The sequence below is a fragment of the Papio anubis genome, chromosome 7 (genome assembly GCF_008728515.1).
Source record: "Papio anubis isolate 15944 chromosome 7, Panubis1.0, whole genome shotgun sequence".
NCBI classification, from domain to species: Eukaryota; Metazoa; Chordata; class Mammalia; order Primates; family Cercopithecidae; genus Papio; species Papio anubis.
The window spans coordinates 138,771,214-138,794,027 of record NC_044982.1 but is presented as its reverse complement, the minus strand read 5'-3'; the positions used below and the strand labels follow the sequence as shown (position 1 = coordinate 138,794,027).

At 40.9% G+C, this 22,814-nt stretch overlaps 1 protein-coding gene across 4 annotated transcripts; it reads left to right on the top strand.

Moving 5' to 3' along the window:
• The first annotated feature begins 200 nt into the window (after positions 1 to 200).
• On the top strand, positions 201 to 12,018 carry DUT (deoxyuridine triphosphatase). 4 transcript variants are annotated; one of them, XM_031668721.1, is made up of 7 exons: positions 201 to 373; positions 1,398 to 1,536; positions 3,553 to 3,644; positions 5,172 to 5,216; positions 10,714 to 10,788; positions 10,937 to 11,007; positions 11,445 to 12,018. In XM_031668721.1, the coding sequence occupies exons 1-7, from the start codon at positions 349 to 351 to the stop codon at positions 11,499 to 11,501; spliced, it is 504 nt and encodes a 167-aa protein (XP_031524581.1). In that variant the 5' UTR covers positions 201 to 348; the 3' UTR covers positions 11,502 to 12,018. The 4 variants fall into 4 exon arrangements, with proteins under 4 accessions (XP_031524581.1, XP_031524582.1, XP_031524583.1 ...); XM_031668722.1 differs by lacking the exon at positions 201 to 373 and adding an exon at positions 547 to 631; XM_031668723.1 differs by lacking the exon at positions 201 to 373 and adding an exon at positions 564 to 630 and having other exon boundaries at positions 1,350 to 1,536.
• The last annotated feature ends 10,796 nt before the right edge of the window (positions 12,019 to 22,814 follow it).

Sequence of the window (22,814 nt, the reverse complement as noted above, 5' to 3'; positions counted from 1 at the left end):
GAGAAATAACGAGATACTTGCAGCTCAGAAAAAGAAAAACAACTATCTAGAAAGTGACTGCTTTATCCCCCACTGTAAACTATACCACTGCGGCCCGGGATCCTTGTTCGACTCCTAGCCAAGGCGTTCCCGCTGCGTTTCTGTTGGGTTATCCCAAACCTGATAGAATACTACCGCCCTCCCTGCCTCCGGTCGAATAAACTACAACGTCTGGCACTCGGTGCTGAAAAGAAATCGGGCGCGGTGTCTTGCCCAGTCTGGTGAGCGGCACCGGGTGCAGTAACTGTCACCGGCACCCACATGCGGTTCCGGCGCTTAGGGCGCCGCTGAACTCAGAGCCCGGGAGTCATGGCCGCTGGCGGTGACGCCGCAGGTAAGTCAGCCCAGGAGCAGGGCCCGGGCCTGGTGAACTCTCGGAAAAATGGGGGCCAGAGCAAACAAGAAGAGCGAGGGCAAGAGGCGTAGGCACCCGGAGGCAGCAGCAAGACTCAGGACGCCAAGGGCACCGTCTTCCTGGTGCCCCAGGGCCTGCGCCGCCTCTCCACGCCCCTCGCACGGCGGCGACTGCTTCCGAGGTCATGTTTCCGGGACGCGCGCGTCTTCAGGGTGGAAGCCTGGCGCACGTCCGGAGGTGCCGAGAAGCCAACCAGCCCAAACTCTGGGGGAAATGACTCTCCTCTGCCCTCGCCCCGCGCTCTGCTACCATTTCCTTCCGTCTCTGCTTCGCTCAGCGATGCAAAACGCGCGAGGCGCACGGCAGAGGGCCGAGGCCGCGGGACTCTCTGGGCCAGGCCCGCCCCTCGGCCTCGCAGCGCAGCACGGGACGCCCTGGCCGCTGTCCAGCGCTGGCAGTCTGAGCCGAGGCTGTTGCGGAGCCAGTACAGCCGGGGCCGCGGGCTGGAAGGGCGAGCTTCCTAAGCCGGGGGGATGCCCGGCGCCCGGGCAGGGTAGGAGAGCGGCGGGCAAAGGGCCCCGGCCGTCCGGAAGGAAGCCACGCGGCTTGAGGCGGTGGGGGAAGTAGGCCGGCGGGCGGCCCCTGTGCGCGCGGGGGGAGTCCATTAGGGTCCCTGGCGGGGGGACGGCTTTCTGATGTGTGAGGGCGACGCCCCAAAACCTGTCGTCGGCTCTACGCGCTGAATGTGGATGGATGACTGGGACCCAGTAGTTTCCGATCCCAAACCTGCTTTCCGAGAAGGGCTTCTAACCCAAAATGTGAATCCCGCCTCCCCTCTCGGCCAGAACTGTGGACTCGTCCCGGAGGGGGCGGTGGGTGGGGCGGAGCTGGCGGGAAATTTCGGTTTCGGCGGGTTCCCTGCGGCGCAACTCATCGTGCGCTCTCTTGTTCCTCGGGTGTTCTCCTCGCTCGCCCTCTGACTTTGCCATGCCCTGCTCTGAAGAGACACCCGCCATTTCACCCAGTAAGCGGCCCCGGCCTGCAGAAGAGGGCGGCATGCAGCTCCGCTTTGCCCGGCTCTCCGAGCACGCCACGGCCCCCACGCGGGGCTCCGCCCGGGCCGCGGGCTACGACCTGTACAGGTGAGCGGGGACCTCCCGGCGAGGAGGCTGGGAAGGGCCGGCCATCCGCTGCCACAGCTAGAAACAGTCATCGAAGAGATCACAGGAACACACTAGCTATAAATAGGATTTCTGCCTTTTTCATATTGAAAATTTTAGCTTTCATCTTTGGCATAAATTAAATAGAGATTTGGGCAAAGACTGCAGAATAAGTAAAATAACTATACGGCGTCTAGCAAGGCGTTACTTTGCAACGTTTATTGTGCCCTTCCTAAATAGAAGATAGAGAGGAAGGCACATGGTGGCTTTCGAGTGGCCTGAGGGTGATACTGTGCTCAATAGAAAAGCCAAGGTGAGAGCCTAGATGTGAGCGTGAAAACACCTAAGAAGGATGAACAGAGATGCATCTGCCTTAAAAAGTTATTTTCTATACATTCATCTGGCCCCAGGGCGGAATTTCAGAAGGCATCCGAATACGAAAGGCAGAGCTGCCTGTAATACTACCACACTTCATCTCTACAGCACGTTTTACCTGTACTAAAAACTTTCCTTATGCTGTTGTATTTAGTCCTCACAACAATCCTTAACTAGGTAAGTGTTACTTTTTACGCAGGCAGGAGTTTGTGAAGAGCTGAATTGATTTCCCCAGAGACTTGAAGATGATACCATTTTTTATCCCGAATTTTGGGCTTTTTTTTTTTTTCTTTTGACTACTGTGCCAGTTCTTAGAGCCATTAAGGTAGGAGAAAAGTAATGCTGAGAGGGAAGGAGAGTTTATACTAAATCCCAAGCATTGGGATTTATTTTAAAGTTTCTCAGGTAATTCAAACATGAGAACTATTGGTCTAAGCACAGGAGAAGAGAAAGTAGTGCATGATGATAGCAACAGAAAAGAAAGGAAAAGGAAAGTAGGTATGGGCAATTGCAGCTGGAAAAACTACGGTCTCTTAATTTTAATGAATAAAAGAGTGATGTAGTTTGACTAGACCTTTCCGAAGTATATTTTGGAGCACTTTTTTGAGTCCTAGGGGAGTCCTTGATTTAAGATACCTTAAGTAGTCTCATAATAAATTCAGGTGACTTTCTGTATACTGAAATAGACGTGGAAATAATGTATCTGTAATAAATTATGCCATAACTATTTAAAGAGGGGTTTCAGCGAAAGAAGGGGAAGTATAGTACTGCTTTACCAGACTTAATGCAGTTCTCCAAAGTAAACTTCTGGTTCTGCTCATTGTAAAATCTCTTAAATTTCCACCCAGCAGAGGGCCACAGTAATAGCAAGAGTAGCAGCATTTGCTACGTGGATCTTAGAGGAATTCTGTTCCTAAACAAGGTCCATCTCCAGGGACTGTTCACAGTGATCAGCCCTCTCCCTCAGCCAGGAAATTCATCGCCTAAGCTTGGCAAACCACCAAGCCCCGCCTGACAGATACAACACAGTTCTTTATCCCTCTTATTTTGTCCACCCATTTTCTCCTTTCCTTCTGCAGATATTCCCTAATCACATAAATGATTGTGAGAATAAAATGAGTTAATATATGTAAACCAGTTAGAACTGTGCCTGGCACATAGTAAAGGCTTAATCAGTGATAGCTAGTATTATTAGTAATATTTGGCCTTTTTTCTTTGTTCTTTCTTCATTTTTTTTCCTTTTCAAACTATGGTAGTAAAGCATCCACCTTTTGAAAGTTTGCCTTTCTGCCCTTTCAGGCTAATAAGTACCTCAGTTTCCCAATAAACTTTTGTTCAGGGGCAAAGATTTACAATGTTGACATCTCTTCACACCACCAAAAATATTCACAGACAATTATTTTATCTAAAGCTGTCATTTTAATAATAAAATAACTACCTCTACCTTCTTCATAAACTTTTAAGATGAATTGGGAATTCATCATAGCAAGGTTGATTTTAGAAACTAAAGTTCATTAATTCATTAAATATATTGAAAGCAATTTTATATGCTTGGTCACAAAGAAAATATAAAAACAATTTTATAAATACATTTGCAGTTATTTTCTGTCAATATTTTCTTAGTGCCTATGATTACACAATACCACCTATGGAGAAAGCTCTTGTGAAAACGGACATTCAGATAGCGCTCCCTTCTGGGTGTTACGGAAGAGTAGGTGAGTCATTTAAGAAACAGGTAACTATTTGTCAAGTTATCCTTTGTGATACGTTCTTCATGTTTCATTTGGGGTAATAAGCAGGCAATATTGCTTGGGCTGTGTCCTAAAAGAAGCACCATTTGTGATAGCAAATGCACTGTTTGAAAGGCTTTATTTACATCTTTGCTTTGCCTCTTTTTGACCCTTTTGTTTTTCTCTTTCCTCACTGGAGCTTTTAGGCTCACATTGGCCTAGAAGGCTGTTCTCAGAACATGGCATTTTATATTAGGAGAGTAAAACTTGGGACCTTGTTGGTCCCAGAGTGTGTAAGCCTACTTAACCTTTTCTTGTTTGGTCGTGGGGTTAGGGTAAGGGATACTCTTCAGTGTTGTAGAGGCATTGGGAGGAGGTAGGACAAAATGGAGTACAAGTCAACAGGTTTGATTTTTCTGGAGCGGATCAGTTGTTACCAGACAGTTCTTTGCAAGAGCGTAAGTTCTTTTTGACTAACCAGAGTAAACATAAAGGAGTCAATGGAGCTGTGATGCCCTCCTCCAGGGAAAGGAGTTAGACTGGCACTATCTTATTAGCCATGAGTGGGGAAACTGCCAGTACTTCAGCCCTTAAAAGATAACAAGATGGCCTTTCATCTCATTTCTTGGGCATCATTGACTGCATTTTTTAGAGTTTTTTCAGGGGAGGGGGCAGGAGATGGAGTGAAATAAAGGTTAGTATAGAAAGAGGCTGCATTATTGACAAAGTGCCTGATTTAAATTATTATAAAATAAAATACTAGTTAGGATAATTAATTATAGGCCTGATGCTTGAGTCTGCAATAATAAGGTGTAACCATAGCTTTTTATTTTTTCAGTTTTTAGGATTAAAAAGTATACTAGTATTGAATCATTGAGACTTAGTTTTTGGCATTTTTAGTTAACTGATATTAGCCTGTTTATCTTACTCTGGTTCATGTGTTTCCTACAGACATGTCTTTTGGCATCTGAATCATGAATAGTGGGGTCCCAAGTTGTAGGCTATGCTCTGCTACTATTTGGTTAGGTTTGTTTCCATCTCCCTTCCCCTTCCTTTCCCTTCCCATCTACATTGTACATGTTGTGGTTTCCCATCTTAAAACCAAAGTCTTCTTCCTCAGTAGTGTTGCTGCTGGCCACACTCCTCTTTCTTCCCCTTTGAGGCTTAACTTCTTGAAAGAGCAGCCTACAGTTGTTCCCGTTTGCTCACCTTTCAGCTCATTCTAGCAGTCCTTCTGCCCTGTCTGCAGCACCACAAATTCTAACTGAAGTCACATGGGAGTGGTTTAAGTTAGTTTTGAATTAAAACCTTGTAGAATTTTCCTAAACTAGTCTTTCCAACTTTGGTAATGTAGTATGATGAATATATATTCTTTAATTCAAAACCATGTGCTAAAGTTAAGATGAAGATGTAGATATAGGTGAAGAGAATGACATGCTTAAATTGCATCAGTTATCTCTGGTATAGCCCTTCCCCCTTAAAATAACCAATGTCTCCTTTTTTGTTTTTTAGCTCCACGGTCAGGCTTGGCTGCAAAACACTTTATTGATATAGGAGGTAATGCATTTCCTTTTTTATTCTGTAAATGTTTGCAAGCATTTACTTTGTCTTTGTTTAAAAGGTAATATTCAAATGACAGATTTTATTTTTAAGAAAATAAAATGATTAGAGGAAAGCTTGTTATAATATGAGGAGGCAAAGCTTTGTGGTTATTTTAAGCAATTATATTTTGCTTAACTACTAACTTAATTTTTAAAATAATTACCTGATTATTAATGACTTAGATTTAATGATGTAATAATTAGGTAATTATTTAAGCAACAAGAGTTCTAGAAAACACAAGGCTATCTTGTAAGAATTTTCTTCATAAGAGAGCTATCTGTCTTTAGCAAAATATAACAAGAAAATCTTTCCCTGAAGTCAGGAGAGAAAACACTTTTCTCTAAATTTGTCAAGACAGTCCTCTGTGGTACCTGTTTCCCTTATAATAAAGCCTTTCTCATGTCTCCCAAAGTTAACCCTACCTCATGTGGTACCTTTCATGAAGAACCTTCAGTGTCCTCTGCTAACTACTCTTGCTACAGAGCTACTCCTCTTATCGTAAGGAAACTTCTACTTTCCTAATGTGGTTTCCTTGTTTCAGGTCTCCTCCAACTGGGATCCAGACCCCACTTAATGTGGTCCCCACATACTGATCCTTTATCCCATCAGTAGTGAATGTTTCATTTAACAAGATATCTTGGCCCCACATAAGTAGGTATGCTAGATCTCCTCCACCCCTTTTTACAGAGCTACTTTATATAGCTCTGGCTTAGAAATGAGCCCACGTGGATATGTGGTTAAAAACTGGAGTCTCTGGCCGGGCGCGGTGGCTCAAGCCTGTAATCCCAGCACTTTGGGAGGCCGAGACGGGTGGATCACGAGGTCAGGAAATCCAGACCATCCTGGCTAACACGGTGAAACCCCGTCTCTACTAAAAAATACAAAAAAAAAAAACTAGCCGGGCGAGGTAGCGGGCGCCTGTAGTCCCAGCTACTCGGGAGGCTGAGGCAGGAGAATGGCGTGGACCCGGGAGGCGGAGCTTGCAGTGAGCTGAGATCCGGCCACTGCACTCCAGCCTGGGAGACAGAGCAAGACTCCGTCTCAAAAAAAACAAAAAAACAAAAAAAAAAAACTGGAGTCTCTGTGTGATTCCAACCCCCTCCTTCTTTCCACTGCAATTAAGTGTGAAGATTACCCTGCTGCATCCCCCTCACCAACTAAACACGTCCTGAATTAGCTCACTTTTATGTGCCACTGCAAGGGCTAACTAAGCACTTAATGAAACCTGGCTATCCTAGTCTGCTCCTTAGTCTGACATTTGGTGGGCGTGGTATCTCTCCATAGTGTCACTAGGTGGTGCTGTTGGCCAAGACAGGACCCCAAAAGTACCCAGTTCTTAGGGACTAAAGGGGAGCTAAGTTTTACATAGCAGGGATGGACATTGACAGCCCACTCTCGGGTTGAAGATTCCTTGGGCTCTGTAAGTTATGCTCTGTAAGTTGACCGTTTACAAGGTCAACTATGGTCATTTGGGACTGTAACTTAAGGATATAAATGATTGTATATATTTTCAACGAAGTTTCAAATGATTGTGCAAGGAACAGGAGCTTTGGAATAACAACTGGATTTAGGTCCCAGCTCTGTCACTAACTAGTTATTAACCTTTCTGAACCTGTTTCCTCATCTTTCAATGGAAATTAGTGTGCCTGCCTCTGAGAGGTGGGAGGATTAAATGATAATATGTATGAAATACCTAATACAGTGCTTGGCACATATTAGATTCTGTGAGATATAATTTCTGTCCTTAGGGACTTCACAGATTGTTTTTATGTGGAAACTTTTTCTTTTTTTCGACTTTGTTACTAATTTTTGCTCTGTTTAAAACAACTTTCTGGAAAAAAATTCATGTAAAAGAATGGAAAGTTAGTTTGCCTGGTGGTTGGTATGGTATTATTCATAAAATTACACTGTGGTGTGTTCTTGGATGCAGAGAACCTTAACAGTCTCCCTTAGGCACAAGTTTATCATAGTTGGCAACAGTTTTTATTTCTGAAAAGAGATGTTGTTAGAAATCCCAGGCTGTAAATAAGGGTCAAAGGGAAAAGTTGAGCATTCAGGATTCTGTTCAGAATTCACATCTGGTAGGTGTGGATAGTTTTTCACTAAAAAAAGGTTTCCAACAAATGACATGCCAAACTCTTGACACAGTAAAACTTTTGCTTGAAGTCAGTTAATCACTCTGCCAGTTCCAATGCATGATTTTTCCAGTGATAACTTCAAGATACTTTCTGCTTTCTCTGAGGAAAAATGTCCCTGATACTTATATCCTGTAGGCAGAGAAGGCTTTTCTTGAAGGTCAAATGGCAATTGGGTGGTAAATGAATTTGAAACTACTGAAAGTTTTATACCATCAGCATTCATGTTAAAAAAAAAACTGAGGGCCTTTTTTTCTGCCATACGTTTGAATTGACTTCAAACTACTTAATTTCTTTTAGTCAGTTACAGGTTTTTCACATTTTCTTGGCCCAAGTATAAAGATCACCTGTCTCTAGAATTCAAGACACCCAGTCATTTGAGTAGTTCTGATAGGACTACTTTACAGATACAGCAGAGGCCTTTACAAAAAGAGAATGTTTTTGTATGTTAGAAGATACTATAAAGCCAACAAGCAAATATTTACAATTTCTATGAAAAAGAAAAATGAGGAAAAAAACATGAACAAAATATAGATGAGGACGTGCAAATGTCCAACAAATGGGAGGAAAAAAGTCCAGCCTCACTAGTCATCAGGGAATGAAAAGTAAGGCAATGAGATAACCATTTTGTACTCATGATATTGGCCAGAATATGAGAGATTGTTGCCATCAGATATTGGCAAGCATTTTGGAAATGGGCATTCTCCAATATTGCTGATGGAAGTTTGAATGGCTACACCTTTTTTTGCAACCTATTTGATGAAAATAAAAAGCATTAATGTAAAAGGATATATTTAAAGGGCTTCTTTATTTTTTATAGCAAAATGTAAAAGCAGCCTGTGTCTAATATTATGTAAGAGAATAGTTACATAGAAACATATGGTACAGGTTGGGCATCGTGGCTCATGCCTGTAATCCCAGCACTTTGGGAGGCTGAGACAGACAGATTGCTTGAATCCAGGAGTTTGAGGCTCATTTGAGCAACATAGGGATACTTTCTCTCTACAAGAAATACAAAAATTAGCCAGGTGTGGTGGTGCCTGTGCACCTGGAGGCTGAGATGGGAGAATCACTTGAGGTTGAGGCTGTAGTGAGTTGTGATCATACCACTATACTCCTGCCTGGGCTATAGAGTGAGACCCTGCCAAAAAAAGAAAGAGAAAAAGAGATACCATATTTCCATATCTTGTATCTAAAAACAATGGCTAACATTTACATTTATTAATCTCAAAGGATAAATAGAAAAAAAGTAGTATGTAAGATATTTCTGTAACATTAGCTATCTCAGGGAGGGTAAGAGAATATTATAAGCTTTTATTTTATATGTATTTGTATTGTTTTGGTTATTTAAAAATTTTCGAATAAAGTAGAAACAGAATAGTTCAGAAGTCAGTCAGTCCATATTGTCTTTCTCTAACTCATTCAAGATAGATGAATTACTAGCCTGTACCTCAAAATCTCCCAGCATGGAAGTTCTCTAGCCTACTGTGGCCATTTTTTCTAACATGGAACAACATGCTATGTTGAGGGATTTCTTCATTAAATCTAATTTAAATTGTCCCTGCCGTCAAAATTTTTTCCATATAGGTAATGTGGAAAACAGCTGGTTTCATCTTTATATCAATTTTTTTCATAAATATTAAGGTCTAAATTAATGGTCAACTGACAGTGGAGAAATAAAGCAGGATTTGGTAATTCGAATTGGTCAAGTTCAATAATTGATTGTTTCCTTCAGGCCAGACAGGAGATGAACTGCCTTTGCTGCTTTTCTGCCCAGTTTTATACTCACTCTTCTCATAAAAGTATCGCATCAGGAACCTTTTAAGAAGTGCTTAAATTCAGATTCACTTGTCCCTAGTAATTCATTCATAAAGCACAGGGGTTCATTTAAATGTATGTTGTAATCCATTCGGAAAATCTAAAATGTTGTTTTTGCTGAATATGGTGGACCTAAGCATTTGCTTTTTTTCCCCCCTTATATGAGAAAATTGAAAGGATATGCTTTGGAATTACCTTTGTTCTTAAAAAATGGGGGGTGGGTATGTTTTGAGTTTTTTTTGTTTGTTTGTTTTCTCAGCTTTCAAATAATGAGGAGTGTGGACAAATAGCATTACTGCCCATTGAGCTGAACACGTGATTATTTTTAGTTCCATATTTTTTCCTTCATCAGGGTTTTTGTTGGGGGTAGAATATTAATAACAAGTAAGATGTGACATGGAGCTGTATTCAGTTAGATTCACGTGAGTCCTATCAAGCCTTTCACAAACTGAGGGGAAAGAATTACATGTATAGCAGGAAATTGGGAGTGGGAGGAGGAAGGGAAGTGACTGCTAATAAGGTAGGGGATTTTCGGAGGGAGGGTAATGAAAATGTGCTATAATTGACTGTGACGATAGTTGGCCAACTCTGATACATTATAAACTGTGGAACTGTAACACTTTAAATGGATAAATTGTATGCTTTGTGATTATTTATCAATATAAAAAAACGAAAAGGCCTGGTACACCTGTATTATCTGTGCTTGTGTTTATGGAAATGTTTTAAATTATTGGCTTAAAGATAAATGCTAGCAAGTCTGGTAAGTATAACTCTCTGGGCTATGGCAGGGACCTAGCTCACGTCTCCCCTGCAAAGATCTTCTCCGGCTGTGTTCATAATCTCAAAGAAGTACTAATTACACATATAAAGAAGTACTAATTACACTCATGAAGCCTATGTGCTACTGTCTTCTGAGAAATCATGCTCTAAGAAAGGATGGTGGTTCAATTTAAAAGGAGAGGAAGATTATGAACTGAAAAGTTCAGGTACATTTTTAGTGTACAAATGGAATGTTCTAAGATTTGCGAGACTGCTGCTTAACAATGTCAGCGTTGACTTATTCCGCTGCAGAGCTTTAGGCTTTTTTACATTTTTGTTTATGACTCAATCGTATTTCAATCTGGGTATTAGTGGGAAGCTGATACCAGGAAAAGCCTTTAAAACTCAAACTGTAATTTTCTCCTAGTCTTTTTGGCAAGTGTGCGGTGGGTAGACAGTAGGTTGGAGATGGTCATTGCTACTCCCAGCTTAAAAGAGGAAATGGTTGCCATTTGATAAAGAGTGACAGGTTGGAAAATTAGGATGTGTTTTCTAAATTTTTATTTGTATTTTAGTAATATCATTTCTTGGTTTTAGGCTTTACATAGTACCAGGGCAAGATTCACTTATTCAATTGTAAGAATACAAATCTCAGAGCTACATAACAATGATTTTGAGATCTTACACCTCTAGTATTCAGATAGCAAAAATTGAGATATTATTATTTTTCTTTTTTTTAGCTGGTGTCATAGATGAAGATTATAGAGGAAATGTTGGTGTTGTACTGTTTAATTTTGGCAAAGAAAAGTTTGAAGGTATGTTAAATATATACATTCACATAATTCTAGTGAATTTTCGGAGTCATGTATGTGTAAATAATATTGACTCTTTTAATTCTCATTGAATAAGACAGGATGTGCAGAATGTCAGTAATATCAATAATAAACTATTCTTTCTTTGAAGTCAAAAAGGGTGATCGAATTGCACAGCTCATTTGCGAACGGATTTTTTATCCAGAAATAGAAGAAGTTCAAGTAAGTATTATAAAGGATGATAGAGAATAAGTAATATAACATCTTAAGTGAAGAAATATGTATAATCTTGAGTATTTAATATGCTGTTTGTAACTAAATAGTATATATGACTAAACTTAAGCAAATTTAAAATACTAGTTTTAAGAATTTCTTAAAATGTTTTTCATGTAGCTATTATGTAGTATTTACTTTGCATAATAAGTTATTTAAACATACTGTGAACTTCTAATATTAGAATTTTTAAAAGTTTTCCAATATTCTAATTTATGGAGCTTTTTAGAATTTAATTTTCTTCTTTCTGTAATCTCCCTTTTGAAAGATGATATAGCAAGAGTAGAATTCTGGCTATATTTTTCTTAGGAGCTGGAGAGGAAAACTGAAAGAGACTCTAAAAAAAATGGTGAAGCTTACCACCTTTCTATCTGTCTATCTTTCAGGCTTTGGATGACACCGAAAGGGGTTCAGGCGGTTTTGGTTCCACTGGAAAGAATTAAAATTTATGCCAAGAACAGAAAACGAGAAGTCATACCTTTTTCTTAAAAAAAAAAAAGTTTTTGCTTAAAGTGTTTTGGTGTTTTGCACTTCTGTAAACTTACTAGCTTCACCTTCGAAAAGTACTGCATTTTTTACTTTTTTTTTTTTTTTTTAATGGTCAAGGAAGAGATCATAAAAAAATGAAACACAAAGCTTTTTGTGTTTGGATCGAAAAGAAACTTTGTTTTTCTGCAGTTGATGGTTGTATGTAAATCTGCTTTGTGGTGACCTGATGTAAAGTGTCTTCTTAAAATCAAATGTACATCAATTACAGATTAAAAAAAAAAACCTGTATTTAACTCAAATGATCCCCCTTCAGCAACTTATTTTGCTTTAATTCCTTTAAATCTTAAGCAATATTTTGTATTCAGTAAACTTAAATTCTTACACAAGGTACAAAATCTTGCATAAGCTGAACTAAAAGAAAATGAAATGAAAAGGAGAGATTAAAGGTATTCCTTGTTCTTCTCTTCACTAGTTTAAAAACTTCTTTTTAATCTTAAGTTTCTTTGTGATGAGGGTGAGAAAAGAATCCTCAGTTTATTTTTCCACTATTAATCTTTCTTTTGATAAATCCTCTATTGACTGAGTAGAGGTATGTTTGTGAAAGACATGTAACTTGGGTATTTGTTACCTTTGATTTGTTCCCCTGAATTTCGTCTCATCAGGCAAGTTGTACTGGTTGTAGCTATGAGTTTCCCTAAGTGAAGTAGCAATAGGCTGTAATCAAGAAAATATGCCATTTATAGGGATAAGATAAATGAAATAATACATACGTCGGCCACCAGGTTTTTCTGTCTCACATACATAAGCAGCACTTCATTGCAGATACGGAATTGATTCTGTGGCTTAGCTTGATTGACATCTTTTGGAAGTTTCTGCTGGTGTGCTTTCCTTTCTTTACTATGTTTCTCAAATTCCTTTGTGTCAGGGTTTTTTGGTGTCACTTAGGTTTTGTCCATCAGATTCTGAGACACCAGGCATCATTTTGAGGATGTGGGTTATACACATGGAGTGTTTCTGGAACTATCAGTTCACTTGGCCACCCAGTTTGTGGAAGCACAGGTAAGACTGTTCTTTTCTGGTGATTCTCCAAGCCATTTAATACCCTGCAATGTAATTGTCCGTCTGTGGGTCACAGTTCATTAGTGAGTCATGAAATCAACTCACTGGGACATAGCCACCATTTTTGTGTACTAGGTTGGGCTATAAATTATTTCTGTTGTCAGTGAAATATAAATGTTTTTCTGCTAAACTAACCAGAATGGATTCTGTTTTGTGCACCTGAACTATAATCAATACCGAATAACAGTTGAGTAAGAACAAACAGTATTACATGGCTACCGAGAAATATGGTCTTAGTTTACACTGTTAATATTAGTTACCTCTTACAGAAAGTCTGCTGTAGGCTGCGCACGGTGGCTCATGCCTTGCCCTAAAATCCTGGAGGCCTCTGCTATGATTCACCTATGGGAGCCTGCCAAAGGCTCCAAACAGCATCCCTATCTGCCACTGTCACCTCAAGCACCATTGGATCTGCTGGGTCATATGGCCCAAGTGGCAGAGCAGCTTGCACAGCAGCGTGGACCTGTTGCAGAGCCTTCTGTTCTGGATCCCACTCAAAACTGGCAGCCTTTCAGGTCACTTGATAAATGAGCTGGAGTAAGACACCCAAATGAGGAATGTGTTGCCTCCAAAATCCAAATAGGCCCACTAGGCGTTGTGCTTCTTTCTTGGTTGTAGGAGGGGCCAAATGCAGCAACTTATCCTTTACCTTAGAAGGAATATCTCAACAGGCCCCACACCGCTGAACCCCTAGAAATTTTACTGAGGTAGATGTTCCCTGAATTTTAGTTGGATTTATTTCCCATCCTCTGGCACACAAATGTCTCACCAATAAGTCCGGTGTGCTTTCTACTTCTTGCTCACTGGATCCAGTCAGCATAATGTCATCAGTGTAATGGACCAGTGTGATATCTTGCGGAAGCAAAAAGCGATTAAGGTCTCTCCAAATAAGACTATGACACAAAGCCGGAGAGTTAATATACCCTTGAGGTAGGATAGTAAAGGTATATTGCTGGCCTTGCCAACTGAAGGCAAATTCTTTCTGATGGGCCTTATGGACAGGAACGGAGAAAAAGGCATTTGCCAAGTCAGTGGCTGTATACCAGGTACCAGGAGATGTGTTCACTTGCTCAAGCAATGAAACCACATCTGGTACAGCAACTGCAATTGGAGTCACCACTTGGTTAAGCTTATGATAATACACTGTCATTCTCCAAGATCCATCTGTCTTCTGCACAGGCCAAACGGGAAAGTTGGATGGGGATGTGATGGGAATCACCATCCCTGCATCTTTCAAGTCCTTGATGGTGGCACAATAATCTCCGCAATCTCTCCAGGGATTCAATATCGTTTTTGATTTACTCATTTTTTAGGTAGAGGCAGCTCTAATGGCTTCCATTTGGCCTTTCTCACCATAATAGTCCTCATCCAGTCAGGGACCAGTGTGGGGGTTCTGCCAGTTGCTCAGTATGTCTATGCCAATTATGCATTCTGGCATTGGGGAAATGACCACAGGATGAGTCCAGGAACCCACTGGACCTACTGTAAGTCGGACCTGAGCTAAAACTCCATTAATTTTCTGACCTCCATATGCCCCTACTTTAACTGTAGGACCATAATGACATTTTGGGTTCCCTGGAATCAATGTCAGCTCAGAGTCAGTGTCCAGTAGTCCCCAAAATGTCTGATTATTTCTCTCCCCAGTGCTCAGTTACCCCGGTAAAAGCCAGAGGTCTCCTTGCGGAAGGATGAGAGAAAGATTCACTGCATAAATTGTCGGTAATAGAGTGGGGTCCTTCCTTAAGAGAACCTGGCCTCCCCTTCATTCAAGGGGTTCTGAGTCTGTAAACTGGCTCAAGTCTGGAAACTGATTGCGGGGCCATGATTCTCTGTTTTTATAATTCAAATTAGTCTTTTGTCCATTAGACCTAGAAGTGTTCTGTTTGTATAATTTAGGTAGGAATGCAGTAGGCTTCCTATCAATTTCATTTCTAGGAACACTGATTAATTAGCCAATGCCAGAGCTCTACACGAGTCAGACTATTCTGATTGCCGCTTTGCCTCTGCTGTCCATTATGGTTACTACGCCCACTTTGCCTTTGATGGTTGAGGGCTGCCACTTGGCCCCTGCCACCTCAGGATCCAATTATTCCCATTGGATTTAAATTTTGTAATTGAGTGGCTGCAGTTCCCACCATTAGATCTAACATATAGAGAAGAGCAATTACAGGGCTCTTCAGAGATGCAGATACTGTCCTCACAAATCTATTTCACAAGACATTGGTCAAGGGTATATCTTCTGGACCCTCCCAGCTGGGAGGCGTAGGTCTAAAATGACTAATCCACTCCACCATCCCAATCTCCCAATCTCCCTAAGCTTTTGGATCCCTTCCTCTACATTAAACCAAAGGAGATCAGGCATTTCCAGCTCACGGTGGGCCAACTTTTAATCCATATTTCAGCTAAACAAACAAACTATAAAAACCTTTTTTAACTCCCCAAGCTACAACATTAAATGCAGAGTCCCTACTTAGTGGGCCCACATCAATAAATTCAGCCTGATCCAACTCTATGTTCCTGCCACCATTATCCCATACACTTGATATCCATCCCATGTCTGTTCTCCAGATTGCTGTTTATATAAATTAGAGAACTCAAGCAGTTCTTGAGTGTAGAGCACCTCCTAATGGGTCACATTCTCAGCCTCACCTGTAGGGGCTCGCTGGGACTTTAGTTATAGGTCTAGAAGCAAACAGGAGTGGTGGGGGTGGCTCCTGAGAAGAATCAACATTATTTTGCCTGGAACTGCCTCAGGGGAGGCCATCACTATTGCCTCAGGCAGCGCAGGGTTTATCTCCTCAGACAAAGGTGGAAAGGCTGATACGGCAGCATGGGTCAGGGTGGGGGGATGTTGCCTCTACTGGGGATGGAGAAACTATTCCTTCTGGCAAAAAAGGTTCATCAGAAGTTTACAAATTCAATGTCCCCAGCTTCATCAGGGTCCTCCCACACTTCCCCATTCCAAGTTGCAGGCTCTCATTCTTTTCCAATCAATACCTCACTGTAACAGTAGACACCTCCCAAGGTTGTGCATAAACCTTTCTGTTGCAAGTCAGCCACTCGCATGATAAGAGTTTGTGTCTGTTTTCCCACAACTTCAGCTCTTTCTCTACAGGAGATAAGACTCACTCAGGGCAATCTTAGCAGATTTGAGGCTCAGTATCTGCTTCTGAAGCCAGGAGACAGAATCCCTGAGTTCATCATTTTCTTTCATCACTTTGCTGAACTTAGGAGCAAACAACCAATTTCGTTATGTTCCTTGGTTGTCCACATATGGTCTAAGGTATTATGTGTAGAGTCGCTAAACTCCTTGCCTCTCATGAGCAGCCTCTCATGAGCAGTGAATCAGGAGTGTCAAATGCATTTATTTTGTGTGACTGTCTAAACAGTTCACACCAAGGACTATCAATGTTCTCCATACTATTAGAAGTAGAGTCCTTAGCATTTTGGGGTCTAATCATATTAAGCAGCCAACTCCAGAAACCCCAAAACCAACAAAAGAACTCCATCCTTAATATTCTGTTCCTCTAGAACCACTTCTGGTACCAAAATCTGTATTAGTCAGGGTTCTCTTAGAAGGACAGAACTGAAAAGGGGAGAGTACTAAGTATTAACTTACAGGATCACCAGCTCCCACAATAGGCTATCTGGAAGCTGAAGAGCAAGGAGAGCCAGTCCAAGTCCCAAAACTAAAGAACTCAGAGTCCGATGTTCGGGAGCAGGAATCATCCACCGTGGGAGAAAGATGTAGGCTCAGTGGCTAGGTCCATCTCTGCTTTTTCACGTTCTTCTGCCCACTTTATCTTCACTGGAAACTAATTAGATTGTGCCACCAGATTAAGGGTGGATCTGCCTTCCCCAGCCTGCTGAATCAAATGTTAATCTCTTTTGGCAATACCCACAGAGACACACCCAGGATTAATACTTTGTATCCCTCAATCCAATCAAATTGACAGTATTAACCATCACAGGTAGTTTGTGTCTTTTTAGAAGTTTCTCCATTTCATCTAGGTTATCTAATTTCTTGGCAAACACTTGTTGATAGTGTTCTTATAATCCTATTTGTTTATTTATTTATTTTTGAGACAGAGTCCCACTCTGTCACCAGCACGATCTCAGCTCACTGCAATCTCCACCTCCTAGGTTCAAGCGATTCCCCTGCCTCAGTCTTCCTGAGTAGTTGGGACTACAGGTGTGTAGTCTGATATTTTCAAGAATCAAAAGTGGTTTTGATTTTTCTACTTTTTATATCCTCTACTTAATTTATTGCCACTCTAATTTATATTATTTTCTTTCTGATTGCTTTAGTTTGCTTTTCATTTTCTAGTTTCTTAAGATAGAGGATTAGATTATTAAATTGAGATTTTTCTTTTTTTTTAAATGTGGGCCTTTACAGTTATAAGAAAGAAGTAAAAATCAAAATAAACTGGTGTTCTAGGAGGTGGAAGCCTTATGCTAATGAGGCTTGTTTCCTGAGCTCATTGAGCTTTCCATTCCCATTTGCTAGATTTCTGCTGGGGCAAAGGGAGACCAGGGAAGTGTCTTTTTCTAAAGGCAAGTTCTTCTGCACTAGAAAGGAAACCAAAGTTATTTACTTATGGCCAAGGAGAAGACCTTATGATTTTCAGATTAGCTAAGAATTGAATAGCAGACCATTTTGCCAGTCTTAGTAATTTCTAAGCAGAAAATTACTTTACTTTTTCAGGCAGTTTTCTTCTTTCTTGACAGTCTGCCTCACTCACTAATGATGTCCACTGTTCATTCCTGTCCTTGGTGCTATATGTACACCAGAAGAGAAGTAACGGGGAATCTCCTACAGACGAATCTGACGCTCTATCAATTAATATACTTCAGCGGGGCTATTTGCAGAGGAAGCAACATAGTATTATTTAAACAGCTGACCTGGCTGGGCAAGGAGGCCAGGGCCTGAGATCTGAGTTTTATAGCACCTTCCCTTCACAGTAGTATATTTCCTGGCTGTCTCCATCCCACCTTGCAGGAAATTGGTACCTCAACTTCTTTTTCATCTTTTCATATCTTATCAATGGAAGAACAGGGTAGGCTGGAAGGCCAAGATATGCAGACACCTGGAGTGTTGTGAAGCGAATACATGAGAGATTGGGGTTACTGGGCCTTGAACATAACTGGCAAAATTAAATGAGTATTGAGTAGTCCAAGTAGTCACATAGAAAGCATTCTCAGCAGAGCTCCTGCCCCAGTCCCCGTGTGTTGATTGTCTGTTGACTGTCCCCAGATGACCTATGTCTTACTTGCCCTTCTTTCCCCCTGCGTCTTCACCTCCAGCAGGGCTCTCTGGTAGTACAGTACCAATAGTTCATACTATCTAAGGGATCCAGCTTCCTTTCTCTCCCTACTGCTTATTTCTACTGCATACCCTAAGGTAGTGGGGATTGACTATCAGTCACCAGAACTGCAGATTACATAGGATAAAAGTAACTCAGGAATGGAAAACCAAACATCGTATGCTCTTACTGATATGTGAGAGCTAAGCTATGAGGATGCAAAAGCAGAAGAATGATACAATGGACTTTGGGGACTTGGGGGGAAGAGTGGGAGCAGGGAGAGGGATAAAAGACTCTACACTACACAGGGTGCAGTGTATACTGCTCGGGTGATGGGTACACCAAAATCTCACAAATCACCACTAAAGAACTTACTCATGTAACCGAATACAACCTGTACCCCAATAACATATGGACAAATAAAATGAAAAAATTTAAAAATCATATGGGCCAAAATTCAATTATAAGATGGTCAGCCCTCTGTATCTATGGGTTTTGTGTCTGTGAATTAAACCAACCATGGATCGAAAATATTTGAAAAAAGAAACAGGTGGTGTGCCTGTACTAAACATGTGCAGACTTTTTTTTCCTTGTTATTATTCCCTAACCAATATAGCATAACAACTTTTTGCATAGCATTTACATTGTATTGGGTATTATAAGTAATCTGGAGATGATTTAAAGTATACAGGAGGATGTGCATAAGTTCTATGAATATGATACAATTTTATATAAGGGACTTGAGCATCCAAGGATTTTGGTATCTGCAGGGGGCGGAGAGATCTCCCAGAACCAATCCCCCATGGATACTGAGGGACCATTGTATTAGCAGTGATACTTATAGATTCACAGAATATCTCTGGATATAGAGAAAACTTTACACACAAAATCCATGCTAACAAGCATGTGAACACTCTAGTAAAGATAATAGTATAATTCTTGATCAAGCATTTAAAACCATTTCCATCTTCCATTCATTAATGTAAAATATATATTGTTTTATTGGTAACTGACCTAGTCCTTTTATTTTATTTATTTATTTATTTGTTTGTTTATTTATTTGAGATAGAGTCTCACTCTGTCACCCAGGCTGGAGTGCAGTGGTGTGATCTTGACTCACCGCAACCTCTGCCTTCTGGGTTCACATGATTCTCCTGGAGAATTACAAGCACCCGCCACTATGCCCAGCTAATTTTTATATTTTTAGTGGAGACTGAGTTTCACCATGTTGGCTAGGCTGGTCTTGAACTCCTGACCTCAGGTGGTCCACCCGCCTTGGCCTGCCAAAGTGCTAGGATTACAGGTGTGAGCCACCACACTGGGCTAACCTGGTCCTTTTAGCTGAGAAACACCATCTAGTATTATCATCCTAAAGAAGAGAGGTGAAATGGGGAGAAGTAACTTCTCAAAAGGGAAGATAAAATGCCTTTTGTGAAAAGATGCTTTTCCTTTGGAGATGGGTATGTAAGCAGTGTTTTGATATTGCTCTTTTTCTTACTGAAAAGGGAATGAAAAAATGGAAAAGAAATTATAAATGAAACAAATTTTCACTGGAAGAATTCTCTCAAGAAGCGTATGATTAAAAAATACTAAAAAGTCTTTCATGGCAACTAAACACAGTTAAGTTGGGAAGATTCTAAAAGATCCAGGATATCTCATAAAGAAAAAGTCTAATAACTACGAGAGTAAGATTAGAGAAAAGAGTTAAGATTAACAAATTACTGGCCGGGAGCGGTGGCTCACACCTGTAATCCCAGCACTTTGGGAGGCCGAGGCGGGCGGATCATGAAGACAGTAGATTGAGACCTCAGTGAAACCCCGTCTCTACTAAAAATACAAAAAATTAGCCAGGTGTGGTGGCGGGCGCCTGTAGTCCCAGCTACTCGCAAGGCTGAGGCAGGAGAATGGCATGAATCCGGGAGCTGGAGCTTGCAGTGAGCCGAGATCGGCCACTGCACTCCAGCCTGGGCAACAGAGTGAGACTCCATCTCAAAAAAAAAAAAAAAAAAAGATTAACAAATTACCAAATTATATCTAAGTTTGATCCTATGTTTCAAAAATGGATTTACCTATGAGTAAAGAAAACTCGAGGAGAATATATGCCAAAATGATGATATCTTTGGCTGTTGGAATTGCAGGTACTTTTTTCCTTTTTGCATGATCTGTATTTTAACTGTTTTGCTTGTTTGTTTGTTTGTTTGTTTGTTTGTTTTTGTTGTTGTTGTTTCTGATACAGAGTCTTGCTCTGTCGCCCAGAGCTGGAGTGCAATGGTGCAATCTCGGCTCACTGTAACCTCTGCCTCCCAGGTTCAAGCAATTCTCCTGCCTGAGCCTCTTGAGTAGCTGGTATTACAGGCACGCACCACCATGCTCAGCTAATTTTTTAATATTTTTAGTAGAGAGGGGGTTTCATCATTGGCCAGGCTGGTTTTGAACTACTGAGGTCATGGTCTGCCCGTCACAGCCTCCCAAAGTGCTAGGATTACAGGCATGAACCACTGTGCCCAGCCTATTTTAACATTTTTTAAACATGAAAACTATATTACTTGACTAAGAAATGATTAAATTTTTGTTATAAAATACTTTTGTTAAATTTGTATTGCATTTACTACTTTAACAAATATTTTTAATATTGAAAATATATGGGAACATTATAAATTACAAGTTTTGAAGTAAAAAATGATCCTGATCTAATGAAAAAATAGTAACTTTGGGAGTTTTACATCTGAGTTCTGTTCTTGGCTGGGCGCGGTGGTTCACATCTGTAATCCCAGCACTTTGGAAGACCGAGGCGGGTGGATCACCTGAGGTCAGGAGTTCAAGACCAGCCTGGTCAACATGGTGAAACCCCATCTCTATTAAATATACAAAAATTAGAGGGTGTGGTGGCGGGCACCTGTAATCCCAGCTACTCAGGAGGCTGAGGCAGGAGAATCGCTTGAACCCAGGAGCCGGAGATTGCAGTGAGCAGAGATCGCGCCATTGCGCTCCAGCCTGGGCAACAACAGCAAAACTTCGTCTCAAATAATAATAATAATAATAATAATATAAAATTCTGTTGTTTTACTAACTAAAAGATCTTCAATAAATAAACTTCCAGATCCTCAATTTTTATCATAAAATAAAGAGAGTGGGTCAGATAATCTCTGTAGTCTTCTCCCCCTTTCCCGTTATATGAAGTAAGACCAGACTGTACAGCCGTGGCAAAGTACTGCCACCTGGTGGCAGTTATCTAAAGTGAGCTGGCTGTATTTAAGAGAGAGAATCACCATCATTCATGCATACTTGTGTTTGCCTAGCATCTATGTGCCAGGCAAGTGTCAGCATTATTGTTTATTCAATTTAGTGCCTTTCTAGATGGTGTAGGTGAAACAACCAAGACATGAGCTGTCCCATGCTAACTGTGTGACCTTAAGGACATCAGTTGAACCTCGAGTCTGCCTTTCTATCTGAAAAATAAAGTTAATAATATCTACCTTACGTTATTAGAAGATCTAGAGATGATAGGTGTAAAGTATCTTACACAGTCCAAGGCAAAAAGTATTTAGTCAATAAGTGGTAGTAATTATCCTTAGGAAGGTTACCATCTGTAGCAGGGGAAGTAAGACAAATATAGGCATCTGTGCAAATACAGATAGTGTGACATATGTGATGTGCTATGAAAATACAAAGAGGGCATGAGGTATATTCAAGAAATGGCAAAACCAAAGTTCCAATGGACTGGAGTATAAAGGACTTGTAGGGAATTGTTGGTAACTCTTCTGGAATGGTAGGTTGCAGATCTGCTCTAGAGGGTCCTAAACGTCAAGGAAGCAATGGCCAGTCACGGAAGAGTTTTGGACAAAGAATAATTTTATCACTAGAGCTGAGCTTCAGGAATACTGATATTACTCAAATGTCTGACAATGAGGTTAAGAAACCAGGTAATGAGCACAGAGGATGGCAAAAGAAAGATGGGAGGAGACCGGGCGTGGTGGCTCACACCTGTAATCAAAGCACCTCGGGAGAAGTGAGGTGGGCAAATTGCTTGTGCCCAGGAGTTCAAGACCAGCCTAAGCAACATAGCAAAACCCTGTCTCTACAAAAAATAAAAAAATTAGCGAGGCATAATGGCTCACGCTTGTAGTCCCAACTACTCGGGAGACTGAGAGATGGGAAGATCACTTGAGCCCAGGAAGTTGAGGATGCAGACCTTTGGTAATTACCCCAGGCAACAAGGCTGTTTTACAGTGCGGCATAATCACGCCACTGCACTTCAGCCTGGGCAACAAAGTGAGGCTCTGTCTCAGAGAAAAAAAAAAAAAAGAAAGAAAAAGAAGAAGAAAAGAAAGAAAGATGGGTAGGAATGACACTGAAAAACTGCAGAACTGTAGTTGTGAGTGAATCTTTACAAATGAACTACCTGAGACAAAGGGAAGCTAAGATGTATTTGGTGTCAGGACCCCAACCAGTCATAGCAGTTGTAGGACTAAATTCCAGGCTTCCTGGTCTAGGTCTAATACCCTTTCCCCATCCATGAAAGGCGTTAGCCCAAATTTCTACTGAGGTCTGAACCAAATACGAGTTTGGCCTTCGAATCACACATTGTTCAATATATAGGAGAGTAACTCTTTGTGACTATTTTAGAATGTGCCAGGAGCTAGAGAGGAAATACGACAAAATACTTTTCTGCAAGGTCATTCACTTTGAGTATTAGAAAGAACATTCTACTTAGAATAAAATAAAATCCCAAGTGTGCCCATTTTAAAATCCCTGTGGGATTTATAATGGCTTAACTTTTAGTTGAGAAGAAATTTTTTTTTTTTTTTTTCTGGCATCTTAGAGAAGCAGACACTTTCTGAGGTG